The sequence below is a fragment of the Mesoplodon mirus genome (genome assembly GCF_964341445.2).
Source record: "Mesoplodon mirus genome assembly, chromosome: 3".
Taxonomy (NCBI): Eukaryota; Metazoa; Chordata; class Mammalia; order Artiodactyla; family Ziphiidae; genus Mesoplodon; species Mesoplodon mirus.
The window spans coordinates 190,646,745-190,666,148 of record NC_138978.1 but is presented as its reverse complement, the minus strand read 5'-3'; the positions used below and the strand labels follow the sequence as shown (position 1 = coordinate 190,666,148).

The 19,404-nt window shown below is 41.5% G+C and overlaps 1 protein-coding gene across 1 annotated transcript; it reads right to left on the bottom strand.

Annotated features, from left to right (window-relative positions):
- Nucleotides 1–838: 838 nt before the first annotated feature.
- Nucleotides 839–19,093, bottom strand: RGS13 (regulator of G protein signaling 13; the record flags this gene model as incomplete). The annotated part of the gene is made up of 4 exons (XM_082614476.1): nucleotides 839–2,180; nucleotides 3,303–3,469; nucleotides 15,737–15,798; nucleotides 19,029–19,093. 4 exons carry the CDS (start codon nucleotides 19,091–19,093, stop codon nucleotides 1,995–1,997), a joined length of 480 nt encoding a protein of 159 aa, XP_082470602.1. The 3' UTR covers nucleotides 839–1,994.
- Between the last annotated feature and the right edge of the window lie 311 nt (nucleotides 19,094–19,404).

Here is a 19,404-nt window from a genome sequence, read left to right as displayed (position 1 = left end):
TGTGTTGGAGTGCAAGGGGAAAAATAAGTAGCAAAGGATGTTGGTTATTCCATTTATTAGTTACATCAGTGTTTGGCTGATTTAGTATAATTTGCATGAGAAAGGTTCAAGGTGTCCTGAAACCATGTGTCTCGAGGCCATGGATGTATGACCTTTCTGACTTGCCCATGCATATACTCATTTGCTGATGGAGTGAGATGAGGAGACTATTTGAAACGCGTGGAAACATTTTTTTTTTCTGGCATATTGTGCCTAGGGATCATTCTCAAGTTCAGATATCTAAGACTTAAACCTGTATTCTTATACTGGTATTTTTAAAAGAAATAAATTCAGTGGATTAGATAAAATTGGACTACTGTGGTAACACCTTCTACAAGTAACTAGAGCCCCCATTAATCAGCTTTATACTTTTTAACAAAAAAATGTTCTCCCGCACAGCTAATTCTCTTTCCCAGAAATGAACCCCTGAATATTGATTCTATATTATAATAATTCTTTGTTTAATGAGAATAATTCCAGTTAATATTTATCTTCATGTGATACAGCTTAGGTTTATAGGTATTTTAAAATAGTAATGCTATTTCAGTCAAATTTGAGACCTGACATACTAAAACTAAAAATCTTGATCAGAAATTTCCTACAGTTAATTCTTTGGAAAAATGATATTAAATATTTTAAGTATCTTATTCTTTATCAAAAGTAAAGAATATTTATCCATTACTAAGGAACATTTATCCTGTGCTATGTGCTGAACAAAGCAAGTGAAACGGACATGAGTTCTTTCCTCTGGAATATTCTGACAGATTCTAAGAAGCTTCTATGACAGGGAAGATAAAAACAGTCTTTTACTGGAAAAATTACTTTATCATATCTTTGAAAAAAATCACATATTTATAAAGTTTTTAGTTTATATTTGGATTTATTGATTATCAAGACCATCATGATGGATTCAAATTGTGAGGAGAAAAACCTCAAAATATAGGAACCAAATTTTCTACCCTATAGCAATATAAGTATGAAAATAAATGAGGAAATTCATACATTTAAATAGCTTAGACTCATTTGGAATTTTTCACATGTAGAAGATAAATGCAATATAGAAGTTCAGTTATGAAAGTAATAGTAGGAAGATTTTATAGGTAAAATATCTCTCAAGAACACATCTTTTTATATGGCTTATGATATAATACAATTGATTATACTTTGAGTACCAAATTTGTCTACTAATTAAAGTTATTACGAGCACTCTATCTAAAGAGTACATTCACGCTAGAGACAAAACTCATATAGCTACAGTTTTTAAAGAACTGATCTGTGCATTATGACAGAAAAATTTCATTAATAAGAAAACATCCATCTAGTTGGATTTCTACAGTAAAAACTTTATCACACTGTTGTCATGAAGAAAGACCTTCCTTCTCCTTATATATTAAGTGAGCTATGTAGGTATGCCATAAATTGTATTATTCATGTTATAAGAGTTCTGTAGTCCATCCTTTCAGGATCTGTTTCTCTTTGAGAACTAGAAATCAATTTATAGTTTGATTTCTTCTATTTCATTCCTACTCCATTTCTGATTTTTTTAAATTTATGTATTTAATTTATTTATTTTTGGCTGAGTTGGGTCTTTGTTGCTGAACGCGGGCTTTCTCTAGTTGCAGCGAGTGGGGGCTACTCTTTGTTGCGGTGCGCGGGCTTCTCATTGCGGTGGCTTCTCCTGTTGCAGAGCTTAGGCTCTAGGCGCGTGGGCTTCAGTAGTTGTGGCTTGTGGGGTCTAGAGTGCAGGCTCAGTAGTTGTGGCGCATGGGCTTAGTTGCTCCACAGCATGTGGGATCTTCCCGGCCCAGGGCTCGAACCCGTGTCCCCTGCGTTGGCAAGTGGATTCTTAACCACTGCACCATCAGGGAAGCCCAGATTTTTTTTTTTATATATATTAAAAGCACAAAGCCAGAACTTTCAGTATACCATCTTCAATTTAAACTTTTGAGTGGTGGTCAATAATTGTTGTTGGGTTGAATAGTCTTGAGAAGTTTCTGGTACATTTCTGACTTTAGAAACCTGGGATAGGAATCCCTTTCCATGTGCATATGCACTATTTTTTGAGCCTCTTCAAAACACGTTTGAGTGGGTTCTTGAATATTCTTGATGATGGTTTCTCTTGTCGAACTGTCAATGTTAATCTGAAAAGTGAAATTACAATGTAGAACATAAGTAGGCATAATTGAAGATGAAAATGGAATAGAAAGGTTTAATTTTTTTCCTCCTTTTCAGTGGAATAGGGTAATTTTGTTTGCAGTTTCATTGGTATCTTAAAAGACTGATAAGAGATAAGCTACTTGCTTTTGAAAAAGTAAACATCCAACTCCACATCCCAGATTAAAAAAAAAAAAAAAAAAACTCCCCACAAAACATGAGGGCCAAGATCAGGGAAATACCAGAAACCGTTGCTTCCTTAGGCAGATACAAGTGGTTTGTTAGTGGAGTCTGCAAGCAAAGAGTTTATGAGATGGAGGCCTCTTTTAAAGAAAAGGAAAATTGGGGCTATTTTGAAGTTTATCTTCCTTAACAGTCATGAACGTTGATTTAACTGACTATGCCCTGAAATGGGAAGAAAGTGAAGAGAAGTGGAGAAAGAGAGGAGAGAAATGGTTATTCAATAAACCAAGTATTTTCCAGACAAGAGTTTTGAGAAACAAGTCCATAATGTTGGACTCTCCTGAAAGACAGGAATCTCATAAACCACCCTCCACCCTTCTCCTCTTGACCAGAATGTTCATTCCTCGTTTTCTCTCCACCAGGAGGAGTCTCAGGGTGTCCGTTTCATTCATGACTCTTTATTTCCTTTCTCCAGTTGTAAGTGATTGGCAGGGATGTCGGTGTGGATGTTTGCTGGGTTTGCTGGTTTTAAACTAAGGTGAGCAGTGATGGCACCCTTTGCCCACCCCCACTGGGGAAGTCACCACGTCGGTGCTATCTGTTGTTTCTTATAGTAGAGTCAATTCTTACAAGGACTTCTTTTTTTTTTCCACTTTCCTGGGAATTAAGATAACTTAATGAGGAGAGGCTTTGGAGCCAGACAGGCCTAACTTTCCTACTTAACAGCTGTGTGACACTGAAGAAGTTAAATTAACTTCTCAGATTCTCAGGTTTCTTATCTGTAAAATAAGGTTAACAATACTGAGTACATAACACTATAGGAGGTACTGGATGTAAAGTGCTGGCACATACGTGTGCTTGACAGACACTAACGCTTTCCTGGGGTGTACTGATTTCCGGTTGCTGGCATTGTCAGGTGTGGTTACCTCTCTAGGGGACTGTGGCTGGATGTAAGTCCTATAAAGCTTCTTGGCCCTAGAAGTTCTGCTCCTCTGTGAGGCAACTTTCTTATAGGTTTCACACGCCATCCAGAATTTAATATTTTCATCACTGTGCTCCATTTTTAAGTATGCTGCGTAGACTACTGGACCATCTAAAAGTAGAGGAGAAATCAGTTTATTTTCCTGGGTCAGCATCCTAAAAATATCTGAACAATATGCAATGCAGTTTAAAACTAACATCTGAATCAGAGCTCCCAAATTATTTAACAAGTGAGTATTATATAATGACACACACACACACACACACACACACACACACACACACACACACACACACACACACACACACACACACACACACACACACACACACACACACACACACACACACACCCTACATCTCAGTTACATCTATGCCTCTGAAGCATGTTTTGACAGTGCCAGTTAGTGGTGGGGTCATTCCTTCATTCCTTTATTCTGTGTTACTCAGAGCAAAATGCCCACTAGTGTGGCTGGGTCTAGGATGGAATAGGTCACAAGGACGCAGAAACAGGACTTAAATGGCCTCAGTGGGAGAGTGCTCTGATCATGAAACTGACATGAAAAATCTAAAACCTCAGTACAAACTGGAGGGTAAGATCAAGGTTTAGAATCTAAACAGGCAGGTCAGGGTTGAAAGGAAAATGTCCAGACCATGTAGAAGTGATAAACTGATCAGGCTGTATAGCCCGGGGTGTTTCTCGCATCCAATTAGAGCAGGAGAACATGGATAATGAACAATTCAACTTCATATCCATGGTTTATGGTTCACACCAGAAATGAAGGACGAGGCAGGGAATGGAATTCAGATAGGGTGTTGGAACCTACCTCAAAATCCAGAACAGGGGCTTCCCTGGTGGCGCAGTGGTTGAGAGTCCACCTGCCGATTGGGGGGACACGGGTTCGTGCCCCGGTCCGGGAAGATCCCACATGCCACGGAGCGGCTGGGCCTGTGAGCCATGGCCGCTGAGCCTGTGCATCTGGAGCCTGTACTCCGCAATGGGAGAGGCCACAACAGTGAGAGGCCCACGTACCGCAAAAAAAAATCCAGAACAGGACAGTGAGGATGTGCAGAACAACCATTAAGAGACACTTGATGCCAGAGATGGTCATCCTCAGCTCTGGTCTTTTCTGAAGTGGGAAGATAGGGGCAAACGTGTGGGAGGAACTTTCCCAATTGAGCCACTATTTTGTGGGCACCAGTGTTTGAAGAAGAGGGTTAAGTGAGTTTTCACAAGTCTAACACATTAATCAGAATATTTGAGGGGGGATCAAGTATTCTCAAGATTCAAGATGAACCCTCTGAGAAAAATATTAAACTTCTTTTGGTGACTAGGAAGTCTCTTGGCCTATCTGAGAAATTGAATTGCTAAATGATAAGACAACGTAACTTTCCAACAATAGTGACAGAAATGTGTATGTAGGCGCATTGAACACGTGATGAAACATAGGATCTTGACTAACACTATCTTAGTATTGTTAACCGTTACAAGAAATAATAGTAATCAGAGGGAATAGCAATGGTGAGTAAAATCCTATTTTCCTAGATCTTCACGTTAGAGGTTGGATCTAATGAGTTTCCCAGCACCAGAAAGCCAGGCTCCTTGACTCCTTGGCTTCTACTGCTCTGTCACCACTGATACAAAAATAAAGACAACAGTTAAGGTATTCTGTATTCAAGAGAAAAACTCAAACAGAGGCAGATTCTAATAACCCCTTCTAAGGAGGCATCAGGGTTGGGGAAAGCTGGTGATCTGCAAGAGATGTGCTATCCTAGGAAGACACAAAATTAGAGCTTGGTTCATTAGTATCATGGGAGCAAATGTAGCCTTCACGCCATTGGGTGAGAGATGGTTCAAAAGAAGCATTGTTTGAATTGAGAGGACAGACGAGGTGGGGGTAGGGCTTGTATAAAGATGTAACAAGGAAAGGATATGGATTTGGTATTTCTACCCAATGGGGGCATATATTTTACCTTACACTTAAAACAAGAAGTTTGTTTTCACAGCAATTAACTTTAAGATGTGCCTCACCTCATCACAGACACAGAAAGCTGGGGTCAGAGAATGCAGATGTAGCAATTGGTATTCCTATTAGAGAAACAGCTGAATGGGTAGGCAAGCCAAAAAAACAAAACAAATCAAAACAGAAAGCCATTTCTGGCATAAAAGTGAAGCTGGAAGCCAGTAATTTGCAGTGTGTATTGAAAGAACTAGAATCCTATTTAAGAAAATAAAAAGCAATTTTTTGTACTTAGAGAAATTTTGACTGAGTGCTTCATTAGGAACAGAAAATAAGGATCCTAAAATAAATGAGTTATGGAATAGGAAAAAAAACAAGCTACCAGATGAAATCTACAGATCCTGGAATGAGACTTAGCCACCAGGCTGCTTGCATGGGTTAAGCCGATGGGGTGGGGGGCAGGTGGGGGGATAATTTGGAAACCAGTGTTAGATTACATGTTATACTATTCCAAATTTGTGTTTATATTTATGTTTAGCTTAACTGTATAGTAAAATGTTTAGGGATTCTTATTCTAGAAGCTGCCTGCATCTGTATCTGCCTTCTTTGACTTCCCTCCTGATTGAGTGGAGGAGGGGTCTTCTGGGGCTGGCCGAAGGGTTCAGCAGTTCTCAACATTCCCGAGTCCTCTGCTGATGAACCCATCCGTGCGTTGCCACATGTATTTTTCTATAGATACCCGATGCGGTAGACGGTGGTATTGTTCTCAGTTATTCCTGCCCTTCTTGGAGGAGGATTGTACTTTCATGTCCCACTTACTTCAGCCTTGCTCATTGGGCTTGTGTCAGCCAATGACACCCGCGCACAGTGTCATGTGCAGGTCAGGCAGAAGGCTTCAGGAGGACTATCAGGTGGTTCTGCGCTTGCTCCCCGCCCCACCCCCCAAAAAACGTGAGAAGGATGCATTCTGGAAGAGCTGCTCCTTTAGTCTGAAGGCCAGAATAAAGACCTGCAACAGAGCTACAGTTGGCCCAGTCATTGTGTAGCATGAACAAGAAATGCACCTTTCTTGTCGATCAGTGAGATTTTCATACCACGTAGTCCTGTATCATATCCTCATGAAAGCTCACCTGGACCGCTTGCACGTGTCTGACATTACGGATGGACTCTGGTGTGTATAACAAGTAGCTCACATGATTGGTCTGGTTTATAGAAGTTTGTCTTCATTAGGCGAATTGTTATGTAAGTTAAGCAGCTGAAAATAGTTGTACAAAAGTGTCCCAGGGGGACTTCCCTGGTGGCACAGTGGTTAAGAATCCGCCTGCCAATGCAGGGGATTCGGGTTCGAGCCCTGGTCCGGGACGATCCCACAGGCTGCAGAGCAACTAAGCCCATGCGCCACAACTACTGAGTCTGCGCTCTAGAGCCCGTGAGCCACAGCTATGAGCCCACATGCCACTATTACTGAAGCCCACGCGCCTAGAGCCCGTGTTCCACAACAAGGGAAGCCACCGCAATGAGAAGCCCGTGCACCGCAAGGAAGAGTAGCTCCCGCTTGCCGCAACTAGAGAAAGCCCGCACTCAGCAGCGAAGACCCAACGCAGCCAAAATAAATAAATTAATTAAATAAAAGAAAAAGAAAGTGTTCCAGGAATCCAAGCAGTTATTAAAGTCAGAACTGAATTGCTCACTTTAGAATTTCTACTGACTCATACAACAAGGGGATTACAAGGGGGGAAAGCCTTTTCCAAATCAGGCGATGCAGCCCAGTGCGGCCCGTTCTGAGGTTTTAAATGATGCTCCTTTCTGAGCACTAATGCTCCAGAGACCGTGATTCTGCTTGAGCAGAGTAATAGGGATAAACAGGAGAATTGCTCATTAAACTGAGAAGATGGAAGAGCTAGGTTTATGTCACACGTAGTGTACACTTTTTCCTTGAAGAATGAGAATGGTGCCTTTGGGACTCCCTAGTGTGTGCTTTTTTTTTTTTTTTTTGCGGTACACGGGTCTCTCACTGTTGTGGCCTCTCCCGTTGCGCGGCACAGGCTCCGGATGCACAGGCTCAGCGGCCATGGCTCACGGGCCTAGCCGCTCCGTGGCATGTGGGATCCTCCCAGACCGGGGCACGAACCCGTGTCCCCTGCATCGGCAGGCGGACTCTCAACCACTGCGCCACCAGGGAAGCCCCTCTAGTGTGTTCTTTACAAATTAGTCACTGAAATTAGTATTTCTGTGACACACAAGGTGACACATGCTGGTATCTTGATGTAAATAGAAAGGAAACATGACATTCCTCTTGTGTGAGTCAGAATGGTGCCCCATCTATTCCAGGATTGTTTTCTGCAAGGCGGCAAGGCTCATGGCATGCATTAAATCCTAAAAATGGGCTGTGTGGCAGTCTGCCACCAGAAAAGTGTCTAAAATTATGTTAAATCCATTTTATTTTTAATATGTACCACTGGGGAAAATGAATTCCATAATTCTACCAGCCTCTGTGTGCAGTTTTAAAATAAGTCTGTTTTATTGAAATTCTCTGGTTTGCCTTGTATGATATTAACCATTTCTGGTTTTTCTCCTAACTTCTCTTTGCTGTATTATTATAAAACCAACTTAAATACAGAAATTTGTTAACAACTTGATATATTTCCTTTCACTCTTTCAGTCCTTTGTTCATGTTTAACTTTCTACCTAAACAGTATTCATTTAACTTGCTACCTAAACAGTATTCATTCATCTTCACAAATACAGACACACTCTCAAATTACCTTATTGGCATTATACAATGAAAGCAATTTTGTATCACTCTTTCATACTTAATATGGTGTAGCAAACACTTTCTCTTATTTACTCTTTTTTTTTCTCCTGTTTACTCTTAAAGGTCATGTAATAGTCCATTGCCTGACTACTACACTGTATTATATTTAGCCGTGCTACCATTATCGAATATTTAGATTATTTCCCCTTTATATGTTGTAAAGTATTCTACATTGACCATTTTGGTTTATAAATCTTTGCATCTCTAATTACTTCCCTAGAATTAAAAGAGTAGAATTACTAGATTGATGATGTAATATTTTTGGAGACTCTTGATACCTATTGTAAAATTGCTTTCAGAAATATTTCATTGTTTTTCGTTAGTAATAGCAGTGTTGACATGTCTACACACTCCTTCCTTCCCAATCAGATTGGGTAAAACCAGTGACTTGTAATTATTTAAATTTGTGTTTTAAAAATATTAATGCTTAAACATTTTTTCTTTATTCCAGACCATTTCTTTTCTTTCTGTGAACTTCAAATTTTTTGTCCATTTTTCTTTTGCATTGTTACTGTTTTTTTGAATTTCCAGGTCTCTTTGTATATTAAAGACACTATCTGTTTTATTTATGGCATTATCTTCTGTTTTACTTTTACATGTTACTTTTGTTTATGATTTGGGGGGAATATTTGTGAAATATCTAATCTGAAAAAGCCTAAGTTCATCCATCGGATCTGCTTTCAATCTTTTCTGCACTCTTATTAGAGAAAAATCTGTAAACCGAAAATCCGGCCATGGCCCTTTATTTATAGCCTTCAAACTTTCCCATTGCTCTCATGGTAAAACCCCTACCTCTCGGCAGCGGCTGCAGGGCGCATGAGGATACCGCACTGTCTACCTCTCCAGCCTCCTCCTGTCACGCCTGAACACCGTCCTGGTTTGCGCCTTGCTCTTCCCGGCCAGGTAGTGTGTTACTGCCATGCTGCTGCATATGCAGTTGCTTCTGTGTGGCGGGCTTTACACCCTGATCTAAGACTCAGGTTTGGTATCTCAGTTTCTGAAGAAAGTCTCTCTGAAGCCCCTGTCCCCACAGCAGGTTAGATAAGTGCTTCCTGTCAGTTGACAAGCAGCACCTAGTCCACACTTACTTTCATTCTCATTTACCTCCCTCTGTACCACAGTCTGTTCTGTTGGTTGATTTACTTCTCTTACTCTCCCCTCGCCTGCAAGCCCTTTGAGAACAAGCACTGCAGTCACCCACCTTTGCATGCCCCACGCCTACGTGCTGCCTGACGGATAACAGGTACCCAGTAAAGAAACGTTTGTTAATCTAGGCTTTTGGATCCCTCGTGCTTCTGTATTTTTTATTTTTTATTTTTTTTGCTGTACGCAGGCCTCTCACTGTGGTGGCCTCTCCCGTTGCGGAGCACAGGCTCCGGATGTGCAGGCTCAGCAGCCATGGCCCACGGGCCCAGCCGCTCCGCGGCATGTGGGATCTTCCCGGACCGGGGCGTGAACCCGTGTCCCCTGCGTCGGCAGGCGGACTCTCAACCACTGCGCCACCAGGGAAGCCCCGTGCTTCTGTATTTTAAAGAGACTGTCTGTAGATTTTGAAAACTAAAGAGGCAGGCTCTAATTATTCAGCATCCAGGGAGCACCAAAGAACAGAGGATTATACCTGGCAAGCTGTTACTTTTTGGTTTCTTGAGAGCGAGACAGAAAATGTACTAACTGAACATTGAGGTCTACAAAAGGCCAGGTTTGTTGTTGTTCTGTTGTTTTCCCTGCAAGGTCAGGACATGCATGAAAAGTTAAAGAAGACAAAAGTGCTGGCGGGAAGGGTGAGGCATGGCAGCATGGGGATTATGAGGGATGGCGAGGGGAGCCATGGCAACAGCTGTGGGTAGCGGCGCTGAGACTAAAGGGTGGTGTAGGCAGCTGCCAGTCCCCAGTGAGCAGCACGGAATCTCACGGATGAGGAGAGCCGAGGGACACACAGGAGGGAACAGCAATGTCCCTCAGTGACCTGTGGTGTCCACTCTCTGCCGTGATGCACTGCGGTGCCTTCAGCACTGCGATAATCCTGCACTTTCCATCTGGCATTTCCAAGGCTGTCCATGGTGACTGTGATCGCTGAGAAAGGGAGGGAAGCGTTCAGTACATTTAAGGATGATGTTGGCCAAACTTAAGATTGATGCAAATTCTGGGATTCAGAACCCCTGCCGATCCAGAAGGGCTTAACTGTATGTCTGCTCTTGTGTCTGTGCCGGAGTGCACACAACAGGTCGTGGAAGAATACGCAGTTGTGCTTTCTCACTTGAAATCACCACTGCAAATTTTAAAATGGGCCCCCAGCATCGCCCTGTCGTCCTGCCGTCCTCCCCTAATATCGTGGCTCTCCAGCCCTCCAGCAACTATTTCCCTTCCCCTCCTTTCACAATGCAACTCATCCTCTCCTCAGCTGCTGACGACCCTGCTTCAAATTTAGCTGAGAACACAGGTTTGATTAGGTGGAGATTCCCTTGCCTTCTCTCCACCAAATCAACCAACCTACCTCCGCTGGGACCTGCCCTTTCCGACTCTCCTCCTGAGAGGAAGGGATCCCAGTTGCTTTTTGGGGGTGCCAAACAGTTCACTTGTGGCTCCCACCTGATTTTGCTTTCCCTGTTGCCTTGCACTGCTCCTTTGCTCTTAAAGTCGCCTCCACTCTAGTCTGTGTCATCCGTTTCTTCCTCTCCAATGGTTGCCGTCATCTGCAACTATGCTGCTTTATTTCCCAGGTAAAACCGATAACAGCTACTGACTCTTTACGCCCAGTGTGGACCGCATTCACGCTTCCTTCCAGTCTCTGTGCTTTTCTCTGATGAACTTCACAGCAAAATCTATGTAAATCATTCCCTGTAGCGTCTGCCTTGCTTCCTCTTGTCCAGTCCATCTCCACCGTGCCCCCCAGGCTGCTCTTCTCTTGGCACAGTTGACGTCATGTTGCCCCACCCGATGGTCCATGTTCCTTCCACGTCTTACCTGACTTCCCGGCAGCCTTAGACACAGTGCACACCTCCCTTCTTGAAACGCTGTCTCCTTTGCCTCCCGTGATGATATGCTGTCCTGTCATTCTTCACTCACTTGATGCTCCTTTAACACCTCCTTCACAAGCTCCTTCTCTTCCCTGGATATGGAAATCCTGGTGTGCATCGAAGCTCCACGTCTGGATCTCTGCTCACCTCTCTCTGAACTCTCCCTCTAAGTGAACTCATAGGGCCATGGCTTCGATTAGCATCTATATGCTAATTACTCCAGGTTTTGTCTTCCCTACTGAGTTCCAGTCTTACCTGGTTTATTGAAATAGCCTTCTAACTAGTCTCTCTGCTTCTTTTCTTCAGAAGAGAACGAGCGCGTACTTTTATTGATTTTTTCTTTTATTGACTTACAATATTATGTTAGTGTCAGGGATACAACATAGTGATTTGATATTTTTATAGATCATACTCCATATAAAGTTATCATAAAACATTGGCAGGATTCCCTATACTGTACATCGCATCCTTGGGTCTTCTGTGTTTTATACCTAGTAGTTTGTATCTCTTCATCTCCTCCCCTCCCTTGCCCTCCCCACCCTCAGAGGGTATTTCTCAAAGCACACTAATGCTTGTTACTTTGCATTTAAGGCCTTTCATGTGGCCTGTAAGGCCCTGTGCTCCTGTTAGGCTGCATTTCTTTGGCTAATTGAAGGCACTAACCTCATTCGTATCTCAGGGTCTTCTGAACACGGTTTCCCTCTGCTTGGGCCGCTCTGCCCCCAGACCCCAGTATGGCTGGCCGCTTCTCGTCATTCAGTTCTGAGCTCACATTTTACACCTTCCGACAGTTTGTCTCTAATCATCCCGTTGAATTTCCCTCTTACTCCTGTCTTTCTTTGTAATACGACCTGGTTTTATTTTCTTCAAAGCACTTATTACGTTCTGGAATTAATTAAGCTATTAGTTGGCTTTCCTGTTTGTCTCTCTCCTCCCTCTAGGGGGTGCACACGAGCTGAGCACAGTGACCCTCTAGGCCTCTTTCACTGTATACTGTCCAGTGCCAGGAAGGTCAGCCAGACACATGGAAGGATTGAATGACTCATCCAAGGGCATTAGTTGCCATTTTAAACTTATTTTTATTTATATTAAGCATACTTTACTCGGATATTAGTGGGAAACCTCTATCCTCATCTTTTGAGATTTGGCCAAAGAATATTATTTACGTATGAGCCTTCTGCATTCTTTTCTGGCATTCTTTTCTGATATTTTAATCAAAATCAAATTTAAAACCTTGATTAATCAGAGTTTTGATTGTAATTATTTTTTAGTCTTGACCTTTCCAGTTTGTAGAGTCCTCAGCTTTTAGGTGATCATTGGTCTTCCCTGGTATCGCAGTGGTTAAGAATCCGCCTGCCAATGCAGGGGACATGGGTTCGAGCCCTGGTCCGGGAAGATCCCACATGCCACGGAGCAACGAAGCCTGTGTGCCACAACTACTGAGTCTGCACTCTAGAGCCCGCGAGCCACAACTACTGATCCACGTGGCACAACTACTGAGCCCACGTGCCACAACTCCTGAAGCCTGCGTGACTAGAGCCCATGCTCCGCAACAAGAGAAGCCACCGCAATGAGAAGCCCACGCGCCGCAACGAAGAGTAGCCCCCGCTGGCAGCAACAAAGACCCGATGCAGCCAAAAATAAAATTTAAAAAAAAAAGTTATTACTACTTTTATGCCCATTTGAAAATAATTTTTTTCCTAAAATCTTGGATGTTTGGAAACTTGAAGGACTTTCTATCATGTATAAACTTGGAACTTCTGCAGGGTACTTTCTCTTTAATTCATTGTGGAGATTTTTTTAATGAGACCAGTCTTCACACCAAATCCCGAGGAATACTACACACTACATTTTTTCATTGAAAGAAGTACTCGTTTGTCTTCACTGTACTTATTTCTTTTAAAACCGTTTCCTATCTTTAAAGTACTTACAGTCAGAACTCTATCATTTTACAATAATCTGAGTCATTTAAGTCCCAGCTCAAAATTTGCCTCTTGTGAGAATCTTTGCCATGTGGGTTTCTGAACTACATATTCTTAGAAATTGCTTTTTAATCTGTGTGGAGGCATCTGTGTGTCTTAGCTAGAGGATGTGTTTTACTCCTGTGCTTGGTTAATGTAAATGCAGTCTATTCTCTGGCACATTTAATGTTTGTATTCTTAGTTTTATCTTTCTGATTGTGTGTCCCATAGAATGATTTATTTTATCACCTTTTTATTACATGATTGTTGAATTTTTACATGAATTTCACAGTAATTCAATTTCTGGTAAGGTTAGTACCCTGTTTTTGGCGATTTTTGTAAAGAGCAGTATGCTGTCTTCTTGTCCTCATCTTTTCTTTAGACTTTACTTATTCTTATGATGCTAGATCTCTAAATTGCTAATTCTAGCCAAGATCCCACTTGAAATTTTTTTCTGAGTAATTAACTTTATTCACTTAGTTTATGAGGCTGCCAGGATTGGCACAGAAACTCTTACACAATCTGGTTTGGCGTTTTGATCTTTTCTTACTAATGTTTGTCTTGTATTTATTCATTGAACATTTATTGCATGCCCATTAGGTACAAAGCACAATTTCGGCCTCTGGGAGGTAAGATGAAAGGTGGATGAGAAGTGATCTGTGCTCTAAGGGAATTTACAATCTAGTGAGAAAGCAGCTGTGGAAAAAAACCCAGTACACGAAATTGCTATAATTAGAAGCAAAGTAAATAATGATACCATCAAATAGAAGAGAGAGAGAAAAATATTTCCAGGAGGTTTTCAAGAGGAGAAAGTGGAACTTGAATTTTACCTTTAAGGATGGGCAGAGTAGATAGAGGAGACAGAGAGGCAAAAGCCTGGACCAGGAGAGCTGGACGTGTAGAAGACGGGACAGGCATCACAGGGGCGGAAGGGCATGTCACGTGTGGGGACAGAGCTGGAGGTAAGGGTTAGAAAGTGCGTCAGGTTAGGTATAGAGTCCTGAAAACCAGGTTGGAGATTTTGGACTTTGGGGTGGGCAGCAGAGAAAAAGCCATGCTATTCAAGACAAGCACTTTATTTCTAAGAGAAATAACTCTCAGTCACTGTGTGTCTCCTCTGTATCAGGCATTGAGCGAGGGGGTGTATATTTAACCTGCACAGGAATGCTGAAAGGATACATGATATTATGCCGTTTTGCAGATGAAGAATAATAAACTCCAAGAGGGAGATTAATCTGGCAATGCCGCACAATATGGATTACTGGGGGTTGGGACGAACTCTGAATTACTAACAGAGGCTCAGTCAGAATACCCAAGTGAACATACACTTTAGTCTCTTCCTCCTATACCGATGTCCTAAAATTGACCAAAAGGATACATATCTTAAAATTTGCCATCATGCTGGCAAACTGGATCACGAACTATGAGGTACATCTGAAAAGTGAGAGGCGGGGATGGTGGCGTCAGAGAAAGCGTGGCCTTCAGTGCCCACTGGGAAGGGCTGCTACCTGAGGTGGGCCCTCAGGTGGTGACAGAGCCTGGAGCTGTGGGTCCCAGCACTGTGGGCGCCGTGGAATAAGAGCCAGGCCGGCTGGCTAAGGTGTTTCAGTAGGAGTAGCCAGGGCTCCGCACCTGTGCCCTCGAGGCCAGGTGGCCACAGCTGTCTCCGAACCGGGGTGGGGGGGCCCTTGAGTCGAGAAGAGCAGGCAGGACCCCAGGAACATGGTGAGCCTTGGGGGACAGAAAGCCCCCTGCCCAAAATAACTGCTGGCACCCCTGCCAATTTAAACCTTGGGTATCACAGCTAACTCCCCTCCCACAGTCAATAGATGTAAACAGATTAAACGTTCACAGAGAAGCTAACAGGGAATCTCAAATAAAAAAAGGTCTAGAGCAAATCATTAGCAATCGTTGGAGGGGAACAAACTGCATTTTGAAAAAAGTACCAAGTTCAGCAAACAGAGGAGTTTTCTTTGAGTGCGCCCCAATTTTTCTCTGTACCTGTCTTCTGGTGTTTATCATTTCCTGCAGCCTCCCCATTTCCTACCCCAGACACAGTTGACTGCTCCTTCCTATGTCCTGTGTTGAGCCTCTGACTTCATCTTCCTCACATCCACTGCTATCACCTTCCATTTATACCATCTGAGTTCTGACACTTATATATAACTAAATATGGACTTATATGAAGTCCCACTTAAATCAGACACTGATAAAGTTAGAAGCAAACTTTGAGGATTTTTAGAATATCAAAACTCAAATTTATTCTTCTCAAGGCACTAAGAAGAGGAAATTGTTAGTTTTTTTTTTAAATTATAACTTCAGAAAGCTACAGGAAGGCAGTATATTTCAGTATGTATTACTATTTAAGCATATTTTCCAAGGGATTTTACACATATACTTGTGAAGAATAAATGTTCACAATGACTAATCTTGCTTTAATTAACGCCAAAGAAAATAATACTGGTTGACACGGCAAACTATTTTCAGGTTTCTTTTTTTAACCGTGGCAGTTGCTGTTTAGAAGGCTATGAGAAGCGCAGCAAACATACATCACCAAGTTCCCTCATTTTCCTCCAAGAATAAAACCGACTAGTTATTAAAAAATGATATGTACATGATACTCACATTTCGTAGCCATCAACTTTTCAAAAGACTGGGCCCACTGTAATGCTTCCTCCAGAGTAAGGCTTTGAAAAGAAACAAAAGGTGCTCATTGCACTAAAATATTCTCAAGCTTTTTCTGAACTAAATAGGAGTATGCTTTCTTGAAAATAATGCCCAAATATAGTTATACTCTATTTGTGTGTAGTTTTGGATGGAAATTTATTTCCCAGTGATCTTTTACGTTTTATTTTTACTTTCTAAGTGATTAGAATTATAAAAATAGAAAAATAGAAAAAACATGAAAATCTGATAAAATAAATTTTAAAAGATAAAGAACCAGAGTTTTATAATCTCTGTGGCCCAGATTACCATTGTTAATATTCTGATGTATTTCTTTTTAGTTTTTTGGTTGTATGCATGTTTGTGTGCTTTTAACCAAGAAGTAATCATTCTCTGCATATGTGTGTGCATACTTTATATGTGTGTGGGGTGTGTATATACATGTATATACACACACACATATATATGTATATATACCCTTTTAATAAGCCTTTTACATCTTCACAATTTATAGTGTTATAATTTATAGTTGTAAATTTATTTATTTATATTTTTGATTAGGGAAATATTCTTTTATCTCTAGATGAGTAATTGTAAATTTATCATCACTGGGAGTCAGTATCATTTATAGTGACCATGAAGTATTCTACAAGGGGGCATTCCATAGTTTACATAATTATTCTCAATGAGTGTTTTGATCATTTCTAATTTTTCACTAATAAAACCAAATATAACCCAGCTGTCCTTGAGGCTTGCCATGCCTGCAGTCAAGGTGATTCCTTAAGAGATTAACAGAAGTAGAATCAACGCTTCTAAAAGGGTTATACGTTGTATGCCGCTGCCACCAGCAATGTGTTTGCTCATTTATCTATTAGACTCTTAGAGTTTATCCACAAAGCCTAGTGGCACACATAACTTTGTATTTATTATGTATAAATATTTTCTTGGTCCGTTATTTGCTCTATATTTTTTTACCTTGACAGTTTTAGTTTTTATCACTGTGAGTAATATGTCAAGTTACATTTGACCTAAACATATGAAAAAGGCTATTTACCATTTTGAAAATATCTGTGGAAGATACTGGCTTCAAGACTTCATTTCTTTCATTTTGGTGGGCTTTATGAGGTGAATTGGTAAGCCACTGTTCTTCAGAATCACTTTCTTTCCCTCCTTTAAAATACTCAGTCCGTTCATTGCCATTCGGTTTATGATACATTCTTATTTTTCCTATTTTTAATAACCACATCTAATCAAAAGCCACTATAGATACAAGCAAGCACTGCCCATTGGCTGTCACCTGGTATAGTTAGCTCAGTACTCAGTGTTGAGGGGACAGCCATCTGCATTAGCAGGTACTTAACACAACTAAAGAAGATTAGTTAAAGAGGTTAAAAAGTAACCTGGGACATAGAAAAATATTGGGAGTCCTAGAAAGGTCAAATATCCTTTGTTTTCTGAAAGTTCAGGTGGTACTTGCTAGTTCTAGATGGACTGTTTGCATCAGCACTGAGGCTTAACAGTGCACTGCCGTTGAGATTGCTTTCAGCAAACATTTCCATGAAACGGTGTCAGACTCCTTGTTCCTTTCTCGTATTAGAACTATAAAAACAGAAACCTAAAATCACCTTTTCCAATCCATCGAAATGAAAAGTGCTTGGCAAGGTGTCCTGCAGACCTAACTGTCATATAGGAAAGAAGAAAAGCTACAGTGTGAGAGGAGATACCATCACTGTCCTGGGTTACCTCAAAGTTTGGTGTTGGTGGTTGTTGACAAGGGAGTACCTGTGCCTCTAAGGGTCGTGAGTTTATGGAGATGCATTGTGATTGGGGTAATTATGGTTGGGGGTAAAGCTGTGAAGTAAAATTTAATTTTGGTTGAACCCCATTTTTGCTTGTAATTTTTTCTGAGTATTTCACCAATTTCATGCTGTCCCGTGGCTACCAGTTTCCCTTAGGGTAATTCTAAACACCTTTGTCCCCTCATCCACTGGAGTTTCTAATAACAGACTCCACTTTTGTGTCCCCTCCTTTCTTCCGGACAGAGAGAGAGCAGGTACCAAACAGATACGGGAGCATTCTGAGACATCGCAACATTGCGGAGAGAGGAATGAGGAGTGTTTGGAGTCTGACAGTCCTGGGTTCTGATTTCTGTGCTGGACTTAATAGCTTTTGGTCTAACTTAAAATCTCCAAGCTTCAGTTTTATTATCCACAAAGTTACCCTGAAAATTAAGTTAGGTCAAGAACATTAAGCACTTATCAAATGACTGTCATCTCTTGGTATGTGAGGCATGTGAATTCTCTTTCCTTGGCCTTCGCCGGCCCTGATGGTGCGTGTCAGGGCAGGTAGAAGGAAGGCGAGCGTTGATGGTGATGCTCTATGCGAATCATCAGCAGAAGAGAAGGAAGCTCTTCCCAAACCAGCCTTCTCGTCTTCCTTCTCACACAGGCCTGTGCAGTTCAGCAGCCTCAACTGGTCAATTGAAATGCTGAGCTTTGGGTCTTCCTGTCTCTCCCACCCACCACTGGAGACTCCGCATCCTCCAAACACACAGTAGCTGGTTTGCATTTTTGGATATTTGGATACCTCAGGGTGGGAGCCTGCATACCAGGAGTTCTGACTGTAGCAGGGATGTGTGGCCACGACTGAGTCTCCATGCAGATGAGGTCAGGCTCTCAGGCTAACCTAACAGGGATCCTCGGCCTGGGGGTTCTTCAAGGTGAGCAAATCCAGTCAAATGGTTTGCTACCCTCCTCAGGCATTCCGCTTTCCATTTTAATATAGCCACTGGCCCCATCTGAATGGCTTCATTTTGAGTTATGGCAAAATGTAGAAGAGACCTGGGAGCTTGGTGAGCATTTGGTTACCCCTCCAGTCTCACCTCTTCCAACCACAGATGAAGGTCTGGCACTTTGTAGATAGAGGGTTTGAACCATGTAAATATTTTGGATGAAAGAATCTCTACTTTAACATATAAAATTTTAACAATATAAGACTTAAAAAAACCTAAGAATATTTGTTCATAAAAGACTCTCTAAAAACATTAAACTTGCTGAATTCTCAAGTGTAAACCATGAATAATGAAAATGGAACCTTAGTGCAACGCATGATTGCCCTTCTAGTGGAATTACGTGTAAATGCAAATTTTACTTTCTGAGCAAAATATATTAAGACAGCAGTTGAATAAACATACACCTACTTATCATGTGATAAATATACATTATAATGGTAATAGAATTTACATGCTACTTACTTTGAAGGAGGCCTCTTAGAGTCATCTCTGCACATCTTACAAATCCAACAATTCCGCCTGCTCATTTTTCTAAAGAAATGCAGCATGTACTTAGTATAATCTAGTGATTTAAAATGATTATATATTAGAGTCAATTTCTAAAGAACAGACAAAGTTATAAATCATAAAAAAATAAGGATGGGTTCTTGAAGTTAATGGAACACACCCACTGGTGGGGATGGGAAGGAGGGAAGAGAATAAAATGACTCATCTCATAAATATTTTACAGGAATATAGGTGCTTTGAGTTGTGACTTTAGAACTCATCTGGCCCACCCGTTCTCTAATAACAGCTTTCAAAACATACAGCTCTCTGAAAAACTTTCCAGGTAGGGGCT